General features: G+C 43.5%; 1 protein-coding gene across 1 annotated transcript in view; it reads left to right on the top strand.

Moving 5' to 3' along the window:
• Positions 1-23,274, top strand: part of DNAH9 (dynein axonemal heavy chain 9) — a 201,691-nt gene that overhangs the window by 117,631 nt on the left and 60,786 nt on the right. Inside the window, 4 exon segments of the mRNA XM_035902634.1 lie at positions 2,156-2,320; positions 4,674-4,814; positions 10,776-10,946; positions 12,810-12,932. Of these exon segments, the coding sequence (XP_035758527.1) occupies positions 2,156-2,320; positions 4,674-4,814; positions 10,776-10,946; positions 12,810-12,932 (600 nt within the window).

Below are 23,274 nucleotides of genomic sequence, written 5' to 3'. Positions count from 1 at the left end.
TTTGACTTAAGACACTGAATCTGTCATGTGCCAGTCGCCATGGTCCAGAACTTGCCTCAATTCCACCTGCATCATATCTGCCACTTCATGGAGCTGGCTATTTTTTTGCAGGGCTATAAAACACTCTTTTGAAAGTTACTTGAATTTCTTGGTTGTGTCACTTAAATACAGTCTGAGGATTTAAAACTGTGTGTCACAAAGTAGTGTTTTATGTACCAGGGTGTTAGGGATTGACTTCATTTATGTCAAGAATAATCACCAGGCTTATATCTTAGCAGCATCCAAATCAGATGCTCAGCTTTCCCACAGGATGTTTTCCATGATAACGCTAAAAATAGGTGTTCACAATAGGATCATATGATGGAATAACAGAATATACCTGAAATCCAGGAAAGATGCCATTTCCCCGAACAAACACATAGAATAGGGCAATCATGTTTCATGAGAGAAAGCCTATTCTGCAGGATCAGCTCAAAAAGGAGCCGGATGAGAGTCTTTGTTTTCACCATGAACAGCATTAATGACTGGTATCTTTGCAGAAGAGAGGGAAATGGAACAAGTGTCTGGAGGGGGCATTTCACAGAAACTGGAAGAATTTGCACTGTAATTCAGAAGATCTGCCCTTGAGGCTAGATGGTTGTTACTGGTCTGTACCTGCTTGGCCATCTTTGTGATGAGTTTGCAAATCCTTTGGCAGGGGGACTTTGTGTTTGCATCGTTATACTTCTAGCACAGTAATCCACTGGTCCCAGTGAGATGTCAAGGCCAGAATACAAACGGAAGCACCAATCAAGTGAGGTTTTGACTTTGCCCTCAGTTCTCAGCCTGAGATGCATTGTGCTCATCTCTGGACCGAAATGACCTTGTGTTAGGATCCAATTTTTTTGCATGAGAGGAAGGCCCCCTTGCTTTCTAGTGAGCCTCAGGTGAATCTGGGAGGCTAGGGGTGGCTAGACCAACCTCTCATTTTCAGGTTTGATCCTTTGAGCAAGGTTAAGATACAAACAAACTCAGATGTTGTAAACCCACCCGTTTATTATCTGTTTGGGGGAAAGAGAGAAAGCAGCAATAGGAAAGGAAGGAAGGAAAGATGGGAAATTAAGCAAGAGTTCTGAACAGAAGAGCGCAGACAGTCACCACCATGGATCCGCAACATCCTGGGGGTCTGTGCTTCTTCGATGGCGGGTGATCACACACATGGGGTTGGTGGTCATGCAGGGTCTTCATTGGTCTCACAGGGTCCTCAGTAATCATGCAGAGTTTTTGGGTGTCTCCTACGAGGTTGGTGGTTGCCCAGGGTCTTTGGTGGGCTCCTGTGGGGTCGGTGATTGCACACAGGGTCTGAGACTGCGGCCTTTTATAGGCTGTGTGCCTAAGGCATGTGCTTCTACAGGCCCTCGGCAACAGCTTCACCCCTGTGCCGTGCTTGCCCAGGGCAGCAGCTCGCATCTCCTGTCTGAGCCCCTCTCCTGTGCCTGGGGTCTCACGCACCAACCATGTGCACATGCCCCCAGCCGGTTGCTGGCACCTGATAGGGTGTCACCAGGGCCTTGCCGCCATCCTTGTGGCTATGGAGGCACGGTGGCAGCTTGCACAACTGCCCTGCAAGGTCCTGTTAGCTTAATGTGGGCAAGCTTTGAGACAAATGTCCAGCAAGTCCATCCCTCACACCTTGCTGTTGGTTTTGCCATCAAGTTTTAGCCCTGTGGTCCTCATTGCTGGTGTGACTGGTGGTGGTGTGTAGTGGCAAGTGTAGATGTTCACCCAGAAGGGTGAGAAGCAGCAGGGACTCTCCAGGCTGACTTGAGCCCAATAAATAAATACTTCTAAGAGAGAGATGCAGGTTGTATGTTTGAGATGGGGGTAAAGGGTCTTTTCCTCCTGATAAATTTCCAGCATTTTAATGCATTACTAGCGAAAGGGCTCGGTTACCTGGTGCTTTCTGTGCTGTTCAAGGTTTCTCTGAGTTGATGGCTTGTTGGATATGGAGTGATCTCCAGAGCTCTGCCCGTGCCCAGGAGTCGCAGAGAGCAGGAGTAAGCAATATTGAACTATGGCAAATGTCAGTTAGAAGCCTGTTCCCACATGAAGGTGTTTAATCCATACTTTAACTACATGTTTTGTGGCTAAAACTTTCTGAATTTATTGTTTACAGTCAGATCTCACAAAGCAACAGAATGGATTCAAAATCAGCTTGAAAACCTTAGAGGACAACTTGCTCTCTCGGTTGTCATCAGCATCTGGGAACTTCCTGGGAGACACAGCGTTGGTTGAGAACTTGGAGATCACTAAACAGACAGCTGCAGAAATTGAAGAGAAGGTACAAAGACAGGGATAGCCTAGCAAAAAGCATGTGTGTGATGTTATCTTTAAGATTTTCTGGGTGGCACATAACTTCTTTAGTCTGCCCATCTCTGACTCTTCTGCTGAGTAGAGAGTAGAAAGTGGTAGAAATTGAAGTGCTCTCCATTCTGGACAGCTTCAGGCCATTTAATTCTTTGGAGTTTTTCTATGTTAAATGGCCTATTTAAGACCAAGAGAAAATGTCAGTGCCTGTTGTAAAGACAATAAAACTTACACACTGTATCAAGGCAGCTTTAAACCGTTCCAGTGCAATCCTGAATATATCATACTTCCTCAATTAAACTGGATTTTAGTACTGACCGGGGACTGGAACCTGTTGAGTTTGAGATCTCGAGTAAATCTGCACGAACTTGGGTATTTCATATCCTTCCATTTCTTAGAATATAAATCAGCACTGTGCAGTGTCAGCATTGCCACCTACCCCATTCACCTTGCTCGCTAGACCGGGTCAGTTAATGCACAGTGCTTTTCCCCTGCCACTGAGGCAACTTGAGAAGTGCGGTTGTCATGTCAGGATTGCGACAGGACTCCTGTGTGACCATTCTCAGCTGCTTTCCTCCACAGTCCTCCCATCTTCACAGCCCACACTTGTCCTGCCCCATGCTGCCTAGATGAGTAACCCACATGCTGGGGCCGGGCTGCAACTGCCTCTCACTTCCCAGCGCTCCCTAGCAACCAAGGAACTAAGTGATCTTCCACGTTAAAAATTATGAATTATTTCTGCTAGCCATTCATGGTACATCAGATGCATTCAGCTCCTTAAGGAGGGTTTGATTGAACCGCCAAAGGGGGATGTTGAAGGGATGTTTTGACCTGGCAAGCTAGGCATCTCCCTCTTGAAGTAGGTGTTCTTGAAGCACTTCAATTTCTAAACAAGTTGTGGTTGTAAAGACGGTCACTGCCAGCTCTTTGGCAACAGGGATGAATTTTGGAGTTTGCACCTGGGTTTTATGGGTTCGGTACCCACATGGAAAGCTGTCTCAGAGCCTGTTAGAGGTCTGCTTCTCAAGTCAACCCTTAGTCTGTTCTTGGTCTGTCTACCCAAAGAAAAACATTCAGCCAACATTTTCCTTCCTATGGAAGTCCTCCCTGCTCTATTTATGGAAAGCCATTGTCTTCCCTACCTCTGGCTTTATTTGTCTAGATTTATTAGTCGTTTGGGGGATGGGATATCTAAAAGTTGCCTGGGTCTAAGCTAGACTCTGGGCTCCCTTTATAGTCAGTGGAGATACATGGGTGCTGCCAGAAAGAGGACTTATCTGATGCAGATGGGTGATTCATGGCCCATGCAGATGCTTGTTTCTGCAGTAGACATTGAAGCTGCTCTTTGGGGGGGCTCACGGGGTTGGACAAACAGCCTAATCCCACAGATCCCAACATGTTCTGGTTGCACACAACAGATTAAGGCTCAGTCTGTGCTTTGCTGGGAAGGTTTGATGTGCCCCAGCCTGAAGTGCTCACACCAGCTCAGGTCATGGCAGAGGGAGACCCAGTGGGGTGCATTTCAGTGAGGGCTATATCATGCCCTGCTGGCTTGTACAACATGTGCTGAGCCCTTTTCTGCCACATCCCCATTGCATGGTTTGCTGAGCTAGCTGGGTCAGCACTGGCTCGGCCACATGTGGCTGTGTTGCAAGATGCTTATGACTGTACATAGCCAGAGCCTAAAATAATCCACAAGAGGCTCGAGGATGTCACTTTATGCTTCTGAAGTGGAATGAAAGAATGAATGGGACTGAGATGAGAATAGGGTGATGTATTTGCCAAATGGATTTTCACCATGTGCATCACAGCAGCTATGCAGACACCTGGTCAGCAAGGCAGAGGTGTGTTCAATGCTGGTGAGGAAAGGCAGCAAATAGCCATTATAAATTAGCAATTCTCAGTCTTGGGGGAAGCTGCCTTGAGAGCAGCACTGAGTCTGTTCAGCCCTGTGTTATTAATGACCTGCACAGGAGGGGGGCAATTAACGGGAGAAACTCATTGATGAGAAAAACAATTCTAGTTAGTAAAGAGCAGGGATCCTAGTGAGAAGCCTGGAGGGAGCTTGGGAAAAAGGAGGATTGGGCAACAGGGTGGTAAATGCAGTTAAATGGAGAATATGCCAGAGGAAGGGGGATGTTGGGAGTAGGCGGCTCAAGCCTGGCTGCACCATGGCTCAGAGGGCAGAGGCTGGTCTCTGCAGTGGTCACATGCAGGTTGCCCAATGCTTGGCCTGACATCATGGTAGATGTCAACCCTCTCCTGGGCTGCATGCTCAATTCACAAGGAGATTTTCACAGCAATTTTGTTCTGTCTTTTCCTCCCAGGTCCAGGAGTCTAAGATGACAGAAACCAAGATTAACGAAGCCAGAGAGCACTACAGGCCTGCTGCTGCACGGGCCTCTCTGCTGTACTTCACCATGAACGACCTCCATGCCATCCATCCCATGTACCAGTTCTCTCTGAAGGTACTGTCCCCATGAGCCAGTGGCCATGCCCACGGCTGCGGCAGGCAGAGCTGCTGCCTCACTGTTGGGCCGAGGCCAACTGTATGAGGTTCAACAAGGCCAAGTGCTGGGAGCTGCACTTGGGTCACAACAACGCCACACAATGCTTACAGGCATGCAGAAGAGTGGCTGGAGAGCTGCCTGTCGGGAAAGGACCTAGGGGGCAACAAAGCTGAGGAGGGGTCTGGAGCCCAAGGCTGCTGGGGAGTGTCTGGGGGAGCTGGAGGTGTTTAGCCTGGAGAAGAGGAGGCTGAGGGGAGCCCTTAATGCTCCCTACAACTGCCTAACAAGACGGGTGAGACGGGGGGGCTCTGCTCCCAGGGAATGGGAGATGGGAAAAGGGGAAACAGCCTCAGGTTGTGCCAGGGCAGATTTAGGTTGGACACTGGGAAAAATTCCTTCCCCAAAAGGCTTGTCAAGCACTGGAAGGGGCTGCCCAGGGAAGGGGTTGAGTCCCCGTCCCTGGGGGTATTTAAAAGCCGGGCAGACAAGGTGCTTAGGGTCAGGATTTAGTGGTGGGATGGCAGGGTTACGGTAACAGTTGGGCTTGATGATCTTAAATGTCTTTTCCAACCTTAATGATTCTATGATTCTCTTTCTTGCTGAGGTTCAAAGTCATCTTGGGCCTCTTGGGGATGTTTGAACTCCCAGACAAAAAGCTGGTCTAACATAAACCGTTCTGCTGATCTGTCTTTATGGAAAATTTTCCTGTAATTTATTTCTTTATAAGTCTGCTTAGCATCCATTATTCTTGTGTTGCAGTAGCGTTTAGCACTCACTGAGAAAGATTTGTCCAAAACTTACTGCAAATGCTGAGCAGAGCGTGCTTATTGCTGCCCTCGGTGGAAGGAGCAGAGTTTTGGCAGGACCTGCAAAGACCCAGTGAGGAGTGGTCTGAATGCCAAAAGAAAAGGTCCCTCTGCGTCCAGTACTGAATGTGGGCCAGGGTCCCTACTCGGCTCTGAATTTGCCAGTCAGCCCACCACAGGATATCAGACTGGGATCAGGTTAGATAAGCCTTAAATAGCTTTTCTTTCTTTTCTTGGTTTCTTTCTAAGCAGTTGAAGTCTTGTGGAAAGGCACAGTCTTAGCGACGTGTTAACATCATTTATTACTAAAAATCCAGGAAGTTTCTTTGCAGAGCAGAACTTTACAAGCCATTTATTCTTTCTTCCATATTGATAGCCTTGGCCTGGCAGAACAAGATGAACAATGGATTTAATATCATATGGGCAAAGAGCCAACAAAATACTTTTTTCTATGTATTTTATATATTTATGCACAGAGATTTTGCACAGCATTTGGAGTCACTTGCCCCGCCAGTTAATATTTTCTTTATAGTTACATTAGTTCTGTATCTGTGATGTCATCAGGTTTATGATGCCTGTGCAGATATTTCATGAGTTAATAGGAATCACTGCAGCCCTTAACAATTATCCAAGACCTTGATGTTGAAACAGTCCTGACTTCCCAGATGACAAAGTATTTAAACACCACATCACTCTCTAAACACTGTCCTGTCCCACTGAGACCACGTCACCAGGGATTTATTGCCACCATCTGTACAAAAGGCAAGTCATTCCTACCTCCATCTCTACAACACAAGAAGCCCACAAGCTGAGCTTTCAGGAGCTTGGACACTTCCTACATTACAGTTACAGAAGGCTTTCAGGTAGTCAATAGCATGGTGTGAAATCTGACTTTGGGTTAGTGTCTGTGTATGGTTGGTGTGAAGGAAGAGAGAGTATGTGCATGACTTGAACTTTCACTGCCTTTTGGTATGGGCCTGCACACGTGCTTATCTACAGTTGGGAGGAGTCCTTTGGAAGGCTGTATTTCTGCTCTTCTCACAATGTTTTGTGGCCATCAGACAGACAAGAAAACCTACAGCCTAAAATGTCCATAGACTAGAAGTCCAGCTGGGATTTATGAATTTGTTACCACCTTGCAGCATGGCTGCTGGCAGTCTTTGCTACAGGCATGCTCATGATGGCAGTATGAACCCCAATGGGGACCATGCAGGTAGCGAGACTACTTCTTGCCCCGTGCTCCTAAAATAAATGTAGAAGACACATGTCTGTGCTCCAAAGGCCTTGCTAATTTTTTGTCCTATCCAAATAGACTACCTACAAATAGACATCTACTGAGATGCATCCCAGAGTCCTGACAGAATTGGCTGATGAAGTCGCCAAGCCACTCTCCATGAAAAGTCATGGCAGTCAGGTGAAGTCCCCAGTGACAGGAAAAAGGGAAACTTTGTGCCGCTTTTCAAAAAGGGTAGAAAGGAAGACCCTGGGAACTAACGACCTGTCAGCCTCACCTCTGTGCCTGGGAAGATCATGGAACAGATCCTCTTAGAAGCTATGCTAAGGCACATGGAGGCCAGGGACTGAAAGCACAGTAGGCCTTTCTGGTTTTATTCCCCATGTTGGCTTGTTTTTTCCTCTAAAACTGACACTAATAATCACTTATCAATAATTCCTTCTTTCTCACTGTCACCCTGTCAAATACATTCAATAACATGAGTAAGAGAAGAGATGTAGGAGACTTGACCTAGAATTCGTAAGCCAAGCTACATTTTCTCTAGTGGTTTGATCAACACACCCAACATTGATGAATGCCTTCATTTATTTAACACCCCATATAGTGAATAAGAGCTGTGGGTATTTGATGCCCAAGAAAGCTAACTATTTTATAATTGCACTTAGGTAACAATTTTGTTGTTGATGCATGAAGTGGAATAAAATCCTGTTTTCTCATTAAACTAACTGCATCATCTCCAGAAATTAATGATTGTTAAGAAAAAGCCTAAATTAAATTTAAAAAATCCACACTGGATAGTGGTGAAAGTGAGACTCCATTATGCACAGGGGACTGAGGTATGAAGATGAAAATTATACTCTTTAAATCACTCTTATTTTCTTTGTAAGGCATCTATGTACACGTGTGCATGTGATCAATAAATAAACAAACCAAGAAGATACTGTCCGCTGTGGGAAGGGCAGTAAGGAAACACAAGGATTCTTGCTGTCTGTGTGACAAGGGATGATATGAACTAGGACTAGGGAAGATACCAAGGATCCTGTAAGGCAGACTGCAGATAGTCCTTATTGCCCAATGGGCTCTTTCTCTACCAAAGCCTTTTACTTTCAATGCAGTGTCAGAAAGACCTTACTTAACCAGTCCAGAAACACTGTTGTTAGCTGCTAGGGAACTTCAGTGTTCAGAATCGGGACATGTGCTCCAAGGCATTGCTCTCCAATTTACAATAAATTATCTCTTGATATTTTACAGCCCACAGCTGTCTTAGACCCCAGGCTGAGAAGCAGTTGCTTCAAGTTTACCATCTGAATAGCTTCATCTTGTTCTAGTCATACTTCAGAATTCACTCTAGTATGGTAAGAATGCTTAATTTTGCAGATCAGAGAAGTGTAGGTGCATCAAACCTTGGAAATCCAGGAACAACTGGAACAGGTTGCCCAGAGAGGTAGTGGAAGCCCCATCCCTGGGAACATTCAAGGCCAGGTTGGATGGGGCGCTAAGTAGCCTGATCTAGTTAGCGGTGTCCCTGCTCCCTGCAAGGGGGTTGGACTAGATGACCTCTAGGGGTCCCTTCCAACCTAAAACATTCTCTGATTCTATGATTCCACCCTTTCCTGCATAGCAAGTGTAGCTCTGCGGGATGTGCATGTTACATGGAGAACCAGGAATGATGTCCTGCCTCTGGAGAGTGTTCCCACCTGGAGCTGTTCTTACCAGAACACCTGGAGAACATTCCCAAAATGACAGGTTGATTTCAATGTAATTATTGCTACTCATAGTGATGGGGCTGAACTGTCCCACTTGCCACGTGGCAGCAGAGCCCAGTGGGAAGCCAGTAGCTTCTGTGGGAATAAGAGCATGGCTATGTTTTCCAAGTTTCTTGACTATCTTTGAGACACCAATGCTTCTCTTGGTGGCAGATGTGGATAGACTGAGACTCAGTTGCCACAATGGAGGAGCTAGATCTTTGGAACAAAATATGACCAGTAGCGAATTCAGAGTTCATGTCTTTGCTTCATGTTTGGGCATCACTTAACCAGTTTCTTTCTGTTCCTTGACAGTAGGAAGTGGGGTTTCTTTCAAGCCATCCCCTCTGTCTTTGAAGCTGCTTAGGCAGGGGTCCCCTCTTTCAGTGCTCTGCATGTGCTGCTCAGGACACTGGGGAAGTCTTAGTCCTGGAGCAGCTTTCTAAGGACCTGCTGCAGTAAAAGTGAAAGCACAGACCATCCCTTGCTTTGGCGGCGTAGTCTTAGTAGGTCTGGCCAGTAGAGACCCAAGGGCCTTTTGGGGTATTTATTGAACAGTTCCAGTTTTAATGTTTTAATAAATGGAAGATCTTTTTCTAACACAAGAGAAAGGTGTTTTGGGGAATGGAGGGTTAAATGAGATGGCATCCTAGTCTACAACTTTTTCCAAACGATTTCTTACCTTGACAAGTGACCTGGAAAAAGTAATTGAGAAGAGAATACAATATTTTGAGCTTCATCCACAAAGAAGCTTTTCTTTTTGATATCTACAACTCATACGTTGAAATAATTTTACCAGGAAAATGCAGAGAAAATCTTTTGTGCAAGGGTGCCCTTTGAAAGATTCATTCCTTACACATTTATAATAGATACAGGAGTTTCTGAGGTTTCACCTTTAATCTGTGTCTTCTGTATTTTGTTTGTTTTATGTTTTCCAGTTAACATCAGTAATGTGTATAAATACATAGAAAACTATTGGGCAAAATATTTTTATCTAATAAATTTTGATGGCAGATCATAAAACATTGTGTAAAGATGCACAGAGATGATTTTAAAATACTCACCACACAGCTAGAAGCCCATTATAAATTAGAGCACACAAGATTTATATGCTACTCTGCAGCATGTTTGAACACAATTTGAATAAAAGTTAAGCAGGAAAATGCATTCTGCAATTATTTAATAATGCAATAGGTATCATTGTTGCTTTAATTTGTTGAGGCATTGTTTTTCCTTTGTAGAACCCTAAAAATAATGCTGCCAACAGAGTCATGCTTTGTCCAGGTGGTGCTATTAATTTGTATTGGTCTGGTTATTTCCCATTGGCTGAGTCCCAGTATATGGAGCCTTTGCATTGCTAATCAGGATTTAGGCTTTTTTGTTTCTTTTTCTTTTTCCAGTTGCATTTAATAGTTTGCTAATGGGTTTTCTTTGGAAGGCTCTGGAAGTTTTTTGTGTTTTCTCACTTAGATCAGAAATGTTGTTACAAGAATCCTTAGTATCTTATATAAGACCATCATTCTCAATGCGTGCACCCATCCCCAAGGGGAATTTACTGAGTCGTTAATCCCACTTCCACAAGATGAAGTCCTACCTGCCCTTCTCATCTAGTCCTTTACTGAATATTCATGGCGACTTTTTTTATTTATTTAGGGGAATTGCTTTTTTCTAAGTTGATATATTTGTGAAATGGGCAGTGTGCTTTCCTCTGGGAACGCCGCTAGCTTTTGGCTCAACTTTTGCAGAGAAAGTGGACTATGTAATCCCTGTGAAAGAACACATTTGGTCAGAGAAATGTTTCCTATATCCATTGTGTCTTAATTCAGTCAGCCTGTCTCTGCACTACTTTCTCAAGCCCAAGAGAACGCAGTGTCACAGGGAATGTCATCATTGCCTGGCTATATGCTCCTGAAAAAGCAGCTAAAGGCAGATACAGGCTCTGGTCTCCAGATGTGTTCCTGTGGCTCCTGGAGATGGTGGGCCACAGTGCTGGGCAGATGGGAATGCTTTGCCTGTGGCCCCAGAGATACAATATCTGAGTTGGCTTCACTTCTTGCAATACTTGAGGTGACACCCAGGAGCATGCAAAGAGCACCTAGAAACCTCCCGTGTCTTTCTGTGTCCCCCCACCCAGGCGTTCAGCATTGTGTTTCAGAAAGCCATTGAGAGGGCAGCCCCAGATGAGAGCCTCGCGGTGCGCGTGCTGAACCTCATTGACAGCATTACCTTCTCCGTGTTCCAGTACACAACCCGGGGGCTGTTTGAGTGCGATAAATTGACCTACACTGCTCAAGTTACCTTCCAGGTAAACATCACCATTTCATGTAATTTGTATGCAATGATTTATTTTACAGGCAAAGATATTGGCATGGAAAGAAAGCACAAACTGTCACAGCTGTGGCCTTCAGCACCAGGGCAGCAAATACAAGGGCTGGGGAACTGATTTTCTTCTCTGCCTCTCTTGCTGATAACAGTCACAGATGCTGTGTTTGATTTGCATTATGCTGACAAATGGTTGCTTGAGAGAGTAATACCTGCTTGCAGCACCTGAAAAAAAGAGCAAGGCAAGCTGGTTTTGAAGGCTTATTTGTTTTATCCAGAAGCAATGCTTGCTACATAGCTGCTGTCTTTTCTCCAGTATGTTAGTATAATTTCAGTCTACGATCTGAGCAAGGAGACCTTTGTATATCCCTGTGCTGAAATCAAATTCTATCAATAAATAGTGCTTGACATGATGTTGCAAAGTTGTTATTAAGTTTGTGCAGTGAATGACTGTGTAAATGCCCTGACATGTAGAATGCAGATATGAACGCAGTTTGGACGGCTGAAACACTGTGCAGGTCCAGCTAACCTTGGTCCAGTGATTGCCGTGACTTTTTAAATATACATAGCAAAATACTATGTGTAAAAGGGAAATTAAGTATATATATACACACATATATTTACATATTAAAAAAAATGAACTCTGACAATATATTTAGTTGATAAATATGAGTCAGCTTATATTTTGCAATGCCAGCCTTAATTCTGACCCAATGGGTACCTACATTTTCTAATATAATCTCTAAATAAAGTATTGAAGTAACACACATTCTGCTTGTAACTACAGTAAGCATTAAAAATAGCTAATGGGTCACTTTAAGCTGTCAGAAAAACCAGCATCCACAATTTCAGTGTGTGGAGGCAGTTGAGTGATGAGGCACAGGATTCTCCTATATAAAAAAGTAGTTGGCTCTTGAACCGAGTACCTTGTTACCATCATCGGTGGAAGAGATACCTGGCACACTTCAGATGCTGTTGCCCAATAGGCAATAGCGAGATACAGTCTAGGATCTGCGTCAAGGAAATGACAAAGTGACCACTCCAGCACTGTTCTTTTTCCCCCCAGAATTGGTGTTCAGGGTTTTAGAATTTGTATCTGAGACTTCAGAAGTCTGGCAGTGCACTCAGAGCGCTGACTCCAGCTGGGCTCATGAGCATGCACGGCTTTCCAGCATTACCTCGAACATTTCTCTGGCAGTCTTCCTCCATGTATTCCTGAAAGCCACCGTTGGTGTTAAAAACATTGGTAGTAGTTGAATGGCCCAGGTTCTCTTCAGTGTTTGAGACCCCAGGGGCCTGCTTATTCTCTTGATGCATGTACCATAAGGTTTTTGGGTTTTTTTAAATTTTGATTTTGTTTGTTTGTTTTTCAAAACACTTACTATGTCTCCACTTACTGTCAAAATTGAACAAGACAGCGAGAGATGGACATGACCTTCGTAGCGTGCCCTGGGGGTGCATGCTCTGGTTCCTTTCAAGAAAGTGATCTGTTCTCTAGCTGCAGATATCCAGCCCAGGGACCTGCAGCACACCCTGCAGCCTGCCTCTCTGCTGGCAGAGACTCCTCAGTGTGCTATCTATGAGCCTGGACCACAGTCCTTACTACATAGCTTTCCCAGACTTTGGTCCTCTCATGTTGCCAATCTCCATACTCATTGCTAGTCCCCTTTTGGGCAGACCCAAAACATCTACATACTATGTTTCATCACACACCCCCCAACACAGGGCACTGTGTACTTGTTAGCCACACTTGGCAGCTATATGAGTCAAATAATTAATCTGCTAGAGCTTATTGCTTCTCTGTATCCAGGATACTCAAAGTTATTTTGTTTGTTTTCAATTACAGATACTTCTGATGAGTAAAGAAATCAAAACAGTAGAACTGGATTTCCTACTAAGATACCCAGCGCACAGCAGAGTCACAAGCCCTGTAGAGTTCCTGTCTAATCACTCCTGGGGAGGGATCAAGGTACCTGTTTCACTCGGACTGTGCGATATCAGCACTCCTTATCTCCTCTAAAAGCCTTTCAGCAGCCCTCAGGTTGGTCCTTAGAGCATTTGGTGAACAGAGTTCTGATTATACGTGAGAAAAGCCACAAAAATGCTACAGAAAGTTCTGTAGGCACAAGACCAACTTTGTGGGCTCTTCATGACTGTGCCCCTAATGATCTGTGTGCTCCCAAGGTGAGTTTTCCCCCTGAGATTTAGGCTTCTCTCTCTGTAAGAGAGCAATGAGAATATCTTCTTGGTTTTGTGGTTATAAATTGTAAAGGACATGGAGATCTTCACTGTATTTGGGAGGAGGTGGGAATTTAAGGTAGGTATGACCACCTGCAGAGATGTGCTGAGTAAAGACAGCTGGCAGACCTACAAAAAATACTGCTGTGACAATGAGAAGGTCAACAGCTGGCCTGTGTTTGGAGTGAGAGGTGAGGAAGAGCATCCCAAAGAGATGTGAGTTATCCCATCTTTGCTCCTTGTTGTTAACAAACACAAATTGTGCTGGATTTGAACCTGATTCAGCAGGGTAGAATTTGTTTTCTGGAAGGGGTCAAAATATTCTTCAGATTAAGTATGCTCATTCACACTCTATTGGATCTGAGATTGTATCATTTGTTTTATTGTGGCTTCTCAACAATCTCTGGCATCTGCTGTGTTTTAAGAATCAGTTTTCTTCATAGCGTGCTGCCTTTGTGGGACATTTCTCTGGTGCTTTAAAGTAGGGAGTGAAGACATCCTGGTTTCATTGAGATAGTTCTTAAATTTTCATCTGGGACATTTTGGGTTTCCCTTTCTCTCCCTTTCCCCATGCTGAATGTATTTGGTCCTTGGAGGGTGATCAGACAAAATGTCTTCATACAGGCCCAAGACATTTCTGTTCTTATTTCCTGTTTCTTTTGGTATATGGAGCTTTCCAGAGTTTTGCAGCAGCCCTGGCTTATGGTGCCACGTGCCTTTCTGGGCAAGCACATGCTGGGCTGTGCTTTATTTGGCAAACGCTGTCTTTTAAAGTAGTACAGAGTTGGAGGTCTAAGTTGCAGACTGCAGTTCAGAAGTCAAATGAAGCCGATGTTTCTAACACAGGTCACCCCTACTGATTTTAAATGGTAGCATGGAACAATTCATGCCAGATGTGCCTGCCCTGACCAGGAGTTATCATCTCCACCTCTTCTTTGGCAGTGAGGACAGGACCTCTGCTTCATTCTGCTCATGCATGCGACCTAGCTTTTGCTGAAAATGTCGGAATCACATTTTCAGCCATAAAATAAGCTTGGAACTTCTCACTAAACCAGCCCTGTTCATCCTCTAAAAGGCGTATTTCCATAATAAAGGAGGAATTAAAAAAATTCTACACCCTTTCTTTAAATCATGTTTTGTTCAGCAGTGACATTGTGCCATTCAGACAGCAGCAGCATTATTTCTGTTCCTCCTTTGAAGAAAAATTAAACAGGCAATTAGGGTCAACACACATAATCAGGGGTAGTCAGCCATCAAGCCCACGCAATACATGCTTTGCAGCAGTGTACCTGAGCTTTGGGCTGTGCAGCCTTGTAGAGATTGTAGATGTACATAGATATTATTGCTTGAACTCTCAGGCTTTCTCAGCTCTGCTCTGTCCCTGCCCATGTTCAGCATGGGGATATATAGGGTGAATGGGACATTTCAGTTCCTCTGGAGTCCTTCTGGGTTGGAGTTCTTCACTGCTTGGGAGCATTCTGTACTGCAAAGCTGCTTTCTACTTCAGTCCTCTGAGTCTTCTCTGGAAGGTGAACTTCCTTCTACCAAGTTTCAGAAGTTTCGGGCTCTGAGTCTCATTTTGGGGATCCTTTTATGTAGCTTAAGAAACATATTACCCTTGCAGTGCCCAAGGATGCCTTTGCTAGTCCTGCCTGCAGGTGGTACATTCTCCAAGCAGACACCTGTTAAGTTTGCAGTGAGTTTTCTTCTCTGTGAGATGATCCTTTCTGTGCAGGCCAGTTCCAATTCAGTGTGGGTGAAACGGCCTTTCATGTTCCCCATGTGATTCATCATGATTGTTGCAGCTGCATCACTACTGTGATGAAGTCAGTACAGTCTCCAGGTCAAGGTCATAAACACCAGAAGGAATAATAACACCTGATCATTCACTCTTCAGACTTTATTCTTGCATCACTGTTTGATGTACCCGGGAGAACAGGCATTTCTGTGAACAGTGTGTCCAAGTACATAGAACACCGTGTCAGAGCCTGCTGAGACCAGTGGTAAGGAACATGTACTCATAGAATCGTAGAATTGTTTGGGTTTGAAAAGACTTTTAAGATCATCCAGTCCAATCGTTACCCTAACCCTGCCATCCCACCTAAACCCTGTCCCTAAGCACCTTGTCTGCCCAGCTTTTAAATACCCCCAGGGACTCATCACGGCTCAAACAGAGTCAGTGGCATCACTGAAGATGGTCTTCGCCCCTTCCCCCAGCTATGTGTCCCAGCTTTGTCCCCACCAGCAGCCTTGCAATCTGTCACCCCTCAGCTATCCAAAACTGATGCAATGTTAGGTATTTATCACATAGTCATTGTGTGTGTGGAGTTGTTGGAGACTTATCCTGAGGGAGGCAGGAATTAGGAATGAACTGTCACCTGAAGTTGCATTGCAGTAACTGATTCTTTTTGAGATGATCCCTTCCCACTCACCTTGTTCTCTCCCACTGAGTCTCTCAGTTTTTTGGTTGAAATGGAAACCATGTGATGCCAAGAAGACACCGCTCTGCACACGCTTTCGCTGAGCTGTGACGTGTCAGGATGTCAATGTGTCCAAGTGTGCTGCCCACGTCAGGTGTCATCACCCTCAGTGTGTATCCACAATCCCCATGAACTGCACATCTCAAAGAGTTGCAGTCACCAGTCAGTAATTGTGCTAATTTTATGTATTTCAGGATTTTCAGATAGTGAATTCTATATTCTCAGATACTGAGTACTCTTCAGATTGTCTTTTGTGATAATTCTAGTATTGATTTTACTATAAATAATATGGCTCGTGCCAACTTTATTAGTGTTTATGTTCTTTAATGTGTGTTGGTTTATTAGCCTTTGAGTTTTTGGCAACTCCAGTTACTTGAGGCATGGTTTTAGTACAATCACATTTTGTCACACACTGCTATAATTAGGTTAATTAGTCATGGCTTCTATACAGCTTATTAGCAGGCTAAAATCTCCTTTTCTTTCATCAGGAAGATTAAGTGCTGTAATAAATTGTTTCTTCAACAAAGCTTGAGCAAAGTACATTTCAGATTCATATTTCAAATTCAAAGTGGAATTTAGCATTCTGCTAATTTTTCACAGAAACATTGAAAATGCTCCTGCACAAAGTGCTCCTCTTGCCAGGGGTTTCAGGCCAGGGTAGTAATGCCAAAAGAAATCAATATTGATATTTGTCGCCCATTCTGTGCCTCTCATTTTGGGCACATTAACTTCAAAGGAAACCTCATTAAATGTTGAGGTCTCTGGGCATGCAAATAGCCTCGTGTGACTTGGCTTATTATTTATTGGTGGGTTTTGATTAATAATATATATAGGCTAATAGTCCTTTGCAGTTGTGCAGCTCATGATTCTAGAGCGTCTGACACATGTTTATGATTTAGCTTCCCATATTGATTCAGTAAAAAATTAAACAAAAAGTTTCACAGAGCTTTTTGCTGTAATATGTGTGCCAGGGAAGCTTAATATTTACCACTGAATGAAGAAACCCATGTACCTGTCTAGAGGGGCATGGTTTGTAGGGAAGGGTAATCTCTTTTATTAGATCTGCCAATACACTTGGAAAAAACAGGTAAGTTTCAGGCTGTTTAGTGCTTCTTTAAGCCTGAAACAGGAATTGAATTCAAACTAAGAACAAGTCCAGAAAAACTGCTCTGAGCATAACTTGATTCTGTTCATGAGTCAGCCTGTATGGGAGAAAAAGCCATACCTGTGGAGCCCCTGTGGAGAGGCACGTTAGTTAGCTCTGGAGCAAGGGGAGATGTTAGCAAAGGACACAGTCATTAGCCTCAGTGCAAACACTGCCTCTGGCTTATTGAAGGGTTAGTTAAGAGCAGGAAGGGAGAAAAATTCTATCATTTAATGAAAGTAGTGCCTTTGCTGAGTCCCTGGCTCTGGTGTTCAATAGGGTTGGTTGTTTCAGTTTTAAGGCCTGTTTTTTGCAGGTACTTAATAGTGATCTCTTGAGAAGTCAAAAGTATTCTTTTACTCTTAATGAGGTTTTCTGTCTTTTTAAAATTTCTTTTATTACAATATGTTATGCTTTCCTCACCCTCTATGTTCTGGGTACTTAGCTTAAAAGTTTTTATTTCGGTCGGTACTTCTGAAAAACTTTTTTGGGTGCATGCAACGTTATCCATTTCTCTAGACTTGGCTGCTGATTACTTTACCAATAAATGTGTGGCCACACCTGAGACCACAATGGTACAGTGACGCTACTGCTTGAACTGCAGAGGACATCAGGCCACAGCCATGTGCGAATGGCCATTTCGATATCCTTGTTGTAAGATTGAACTTACATAGAATCAGTGTAGAGGTTATCCACTGCAGAGTTTTTCCCCCATTTTTTTCTTCTTTCTTTCACTGGAAGGTCTCTGGTGTCATAAGATGAACATGTTGATGCCTGCGTGGGAGATGAGTATTGCCTAGATTGAATTGGGGTTTATGGTTGGTGGATTTTATGGTTATTGCATTTTCCAGACTTTGTCTAGATGAACACGTACGATGGGCCAGCAGCTGTTTTCTGGCCCTGGCAGCATGTGACTTGGCACAGTGTGAATCCATACAGTGAAACTCCCCTTGGCTCCCAAACCAGAGAGACCTCATATATTGTTTGCTGTGGACAGTCCCTGGAGTGTCCTACCCTCCCCCCCGCCCCCAGGCTATGTCCAGGCATTTTCTGAGAGAAAGTGAGTTGGCCAAATTCAAAAGTGAGCCAGCAGCATACTAGCAAACTGTGTAGCTCATGGTGAGCCCTGTTACCCTGGTGATCTCTGCTGTGAAATTCTCCCATGCTCTGACTCCCTCCATGCCATGCCCTTCCCAGGGACCCATGTCGGTGTTGCCTTGTGGCCTTGTTCCTCCTGCAGAACTGCAGTCCCTGATCAACTGGGCATGCGTCTGGCTCTCACCGCAGCAGCCTATTCCCACAGGCTCCAGCCTGGATCTCCTCTGCACGGATACATGTTTCCCAAGTCTGATTTTCTTTGTGATATTTTCTGCAGTGCCTCTTCATTGCTGAATGCAGATGTGTCCCATAGGATAAGTGAAGCTAGTTAATATACAGCAAGAATACACCTGGACAACTTGGGTTACTTCTTCATCCCAATCATTTCCCTCATCTTTTTCTGAAGAGGAAGAATTTTCATTATGTAGATATGAAAACGCTACTGAAAGGGCATTGTTTAATAAATGTGATGTTGAATAATGAGCTCTAAATACTGAATTCAGCTTTCGAGGATGAGAACAGCAGTAGACAAAGTAGTATATTAACTCCATATTTATAATTTTGCAGAATGCAGATGATAAGATTGCATGTGTGGCTTATGAGATAAAATACCAAATCATATATTTTACATTTAAGAAAACTGGGGTGTTTTTTTGACAAAAGAACAGAAATCTCTCTTCCAACTTTCACTTCTCCTACTTTTTAGACACTGAAATTTTTCAGTCTTGTCAAAGATTCATTGTGACACAATCTGCTGCCTATATTGTGTTCTTTGCACATAAGCAAGGTCGTTTGATCAGGCTGGTCAGATATGAAAAGCTGGCAGCTCACAGCTTTCCATGTACATTCAAAATTATTATTATGCCAGAAAATCATAGTCTTTATTAAATCTCTTCCATTAACTCAGTTCTTCAGATGTACAGCCTTTTAGCGCATCTTTGATAGAAAACATTGATTATGACACTTGGATGTGCATTTATCTGCTCTCATCTAGAAGTTTCCTGAGGACATTCATCTGTCCTCACCAACACTCAAGTCTCAGAGGAATGTTCCCAATGTCTCACAGAAATACTACTAGAGAACATTTTACCTTTTTTTTCCCTTTTCTTTTTCAACCTGCTGGCTAAAGATCTGATGTTTATCTGAAATACAGCAGAGATTTTGATCACATCAAATATTTAAAGACGTACTTTGTTGGTTTGATTGGAGAGTGGAAATTGAATTTTTCTGGATGCCTCTACAGCAGTGTCAGCCTCCATCCTTCACTCTCAATCCACTCGTGACACAAAGCCTGCTGTCAGCTGGTCATTTTGAACGTAAAGTTCTTTCATCCCCTAAATGGAAGGAAAGGGAAGTAATTGCTTCATCAGACATATCTTTTAGATATCAAATGTATCTTTTTTAGACATTGCTTTTCTTTTGAAGTCCTATTGCTTTGCTTAAAAAATAGAAAAAAACCAACCAGTTGCAGTGCACTCCTGAAAAGATGCAAGTGGACCGTGGACCCAGGATTGACTGCAGAGAGGTCTGATGGCTGAGCTCTGCTAGCAACTAAAGGCAGTCATCCCATTTTGGACACGATATACTGTACCTAGATGTGTAAGATGCTTTTAGAAAGGCAATGAAGGTAAATGGCTTGGATTTGGCTCCTCTGTTATTTTTTCCTTTTAAGCCCAGATCTGCCCTAAAGGACCTGTTGGAATTCCTTATTCCTCTAACATGGTAGAGCTCATGAATATTTCCTTTGCCTGGCAGTATTGGTTCACATGAACAGCTGTGAAGACTCTAGATTAAGTGTTCAGCTAAATTTTGACTGGGAACAATGTCTGGAGCCCTAATGGTAGCACCAAGGCTTTACCGGTGTTGATGCACATGAGATGGCCTTTTGTGAAGTCACTCACGGTCTGTGTATCATCCCCACCGTGTGACCACAGTGCATCAGTAGACCACAGTATCACCAGTACCTGAATAGGAGCATCCTTGTACGATGAATGTACTGTGACAGAGCCACGAGGACAAGCTATGCACTTCACTCAGAGCTGGCCAAGATTCTGCTGGAGTCTGGTTTGATCTTTGAGTATTGCATTTTAAGACAGACGAAGACCTTCTGGTGCCAGGGTAGAAGAGAGCAGTGAGAAGTGTCAGATACCTGAAAACTCGGCTGTAAGAAGAGACTGAGGAGAGGGAGAAGAGGAAGGACTGTATCTGAGGGCCTCAAGATTGAGGGGACAGGAGGGTACGATCCTCAAAAAGCGTCCTCCAAAGGGGAAAGAGCAATTGTTTTTCTGTATCCTTAAGGGGTAAAGCAAGGTGCATCTCAAAGTACTGCAAGAAAGATTCACACCAGACATTTGGATGTACTAGTTGGAAGGACTTGAGAGCTGAAGCCATTGCTTTCTGATTTATGATACAAGTTGCACTGGGAATTTTCCAAGAAAATGCAGTGAGATCCAGCCTCACTCACTCCTCAGATCACTTCTGTTGTCCAGCCACAAGGTGCCTGCATTTTGTGACGCTTTAGGAAGGATGCTGCAGATAAACAGTGCATTGTGTCATGGCATGGCACTACATACTTTTTAACCCCTGTATAATTATATGTGGGGAAAACACAAGCACAATGAATGCAGACAGGGGCATACAGTGCAGTGAGCTTGTTAGTCAGCTTTTATGAAAGAAATAAGGAGGATTAAAATAACATTTTTGTGTTGAGAGGTGATTGAAGTTTGGCAAACCCATCATGTCTCTAACTTCTGTAGAGATTTTTCTTATGAGTTTAATCATTCAGGTAGTACAGCTAAACAGAAAATAACACCTTCAATGAATGAATAATACAACCCAAAACCTAGTATGGGAAAGATGGCAAATAATCCATCATTTTCTACATTAATCCTTCTAGTTAACAGTGGCATTCAAATGGAGTAATTAATCTGCTTGTACGTCTACTCCCTGGATGATCCAATCAATCAATTCAAGCCAGATGCAGGTTTGACCACCATTCTTCCAGGAGCCGTCTTTCTCCAACTGTGGGGATGCTGGTTTTCCTAATGAGATTTGGGCCTCCTGCAGAAAAGGAAGGAAACAAATTACAGGTATTTGCAGAAACCTATATAATCAGAACTCGCAGTGCACATGGACAGCGTAGGACCTTTAGAAGTTGTTTTGAAAATGCATGATGTTGTTCCCAAGCATCAGGCATTCATACTGCTGCTATGCTTTAACCCCATTGCAAACGTTCACACATAAGCTGCTTCAAACTCTATGAGCCCATGTACAGACAAGTGGGAAGATGAGTTGTGGTGGGACTTTCCCATATGTTCCTGGGAACCTGCACCCCTCAGGGTGGTGAAGCAGAACTCCAAAATGCGCAGCCAAGCCACGGTGACAGCCACACAGTTCAGATGCTTTGAATTACTGGGGTGTTTCTAGACCTTGAATCTTATCCTAGTGCTGGTATTGAAAACATTCACTTGAATCTGGATAGTTTTTCTGCATGCCTTGTCTGACATCTCAGAATGGTTCCCCTTTGACCGTCATTAGCCTATGGGCTTGGCTTGCTAAAAGCCAGTCTGTCCTGAGCGCACATCACTGTAGAGGGATGCACGGGATTTTCCTGAGTGCACATCACTGTTGGGACCACCACTGCCCACTGGAACCCGTACAGGTTCTGCAGATGCTGTCTCAGGACCCATTGCACAGCTGCGGAGCACTACGAACCTTTTATTTGTGGAGTCTGTTTTGCTTAAAAACTATGTAACATTATTCATAAAAACACATCTCCTTAATTCTGCAAGTGAAATCGTGACTAATCATTAGGAATTAATCACCTCACAGATTATTAAAACTATGAGAATATTAAGTATCATTTCTTGCCAGTGTTGTCAAGTTATGTGATTTTTATAGAGATGTTTTATAGACATTTGATGTTCAGTGTGTTCTTTATGGACTTAATTTTTTTAAGGAGAGGATTCTTTTTTTAAAAAGCAAGATATATAAGGAGCTAAGACTGAAAGTCTGAATCAGGTATGGCCTGAAGACTCAAAAAGTAAGGATAGCTTTTAAAAAAACCCTCACATTTTTTTTATTATGACTTTTTATGTCTTTTTAGAAACCAGTCTCATGGCTGCTGGGGAACTTGGTAAATAGGTATTGGAAGCTCAGTCTGGCAGCACTGGTTTTCCTCGCACTGTATTATTTTCCACACTATTTATATCAGCACAGAGCATGGTAATGAGGACCTGTTTTGACTTCCCTTGCCCCAGTGCTGTTCTTGAGTCAGACAGCTCTGGGGCAGAGTATTTTAAATTATGGAAATAGTTTAAAATACAAAACAATCTTTTTTTTTTTTTTAAAGAATAGCTTTAGAGCTGAAGGGAAGAAAACATGGAGACAACCTTTTTTAATTTTTTTTTTATTTCATAAAATCTTATGAAGCAATTCCTAAACTTGGGGCTGGTTTTGCCCAGATGGGATCCTTAGAATAACTGCCTTTAGTGATAAGAGCAACTGTTTTCTCTAATAAATTTACAAAAGCTTTTTGTGGTGTATCTGGTGCTAGGAGATCAATCACATGCAGTAGCAATGACACCAAACCTTTGAAGTTGGTCTTTCCACTGAAGACTCAGCTCATCCTCTGGAGGCAGCAAGCAGTAAAGAGAAACTGAGTTCATCATCTCTTCATTGTGCCCATCTGCCTGGGACTTCTCCCTGTCCCCCCAAGACATTACCTCTTTCCAAAGATCTGCTTTCCCTTCTGGCCCTTCGCTGACTCTCTGAAGGGTCGTGTGTTGGGGACACCTTATGAGCACACCAGCAGTGGCTCTGCAATGGCAACTAGGATTTCTTTCTCAAAGCCAGTGGCTGACACACGTTGTATTTCTTACTGTGGGGGGAAAGAGAATACTTTGCATTTGTGAAAATCATGTGAAAATCACAGATCTGCTGACATATCAGCTCCAGTTTAAAGCTGGTTCTGACTTAGACGAGAAACTGTCAAAGAAAACCGAAGTGATAAAGCAAGTTGTCTGTGATTCAGTGAATGAAAAACATTTTCTCTGAGAAAACGATGATCCTTGCCTTGACATGGTGTGAACAAACCTGTTTTGCTGACAAAGTCTCATTTTGAGATATAAACTCAAGACCCTCTTGTTTTCAGCCATCAAAGATGATTATAGTGTGGGTTGCAAAGACAGGAACTGGAGTCCTCCAGCCCTTTTGATCATACTTTATTTTGAGCAATGCTTTTTTGTCTCTCTCAATTTCCATGACAACTCTAGTTGACAAATGTATTCTTCATTATGTTGACAAAAATAGCCACACTACACAGGTTGATGTGTAGTACCCATCTGCTGTCC

The sequence above is a fragment of the Egretta garzetta genome, unplaced genomic scaffold (assembly GCF_000687185.1).
Source record: "Egretta garzetta isolate BGI_Z169 unplaced genomic scaffold, ASM68718v1 scaffold589, whole genome shotgun sequence".
Classification (NCBI taxonomy): Eukaryota; Metazoa; Chordata; class Aves; order Pelecaniformes; family Ardeidae; genus Egretta; species Egretta garzetta.
Note: the sequence above shows the minus strand (reverse complement) of the source record. Positions and strands in the feature narration are given on the sequence as shown.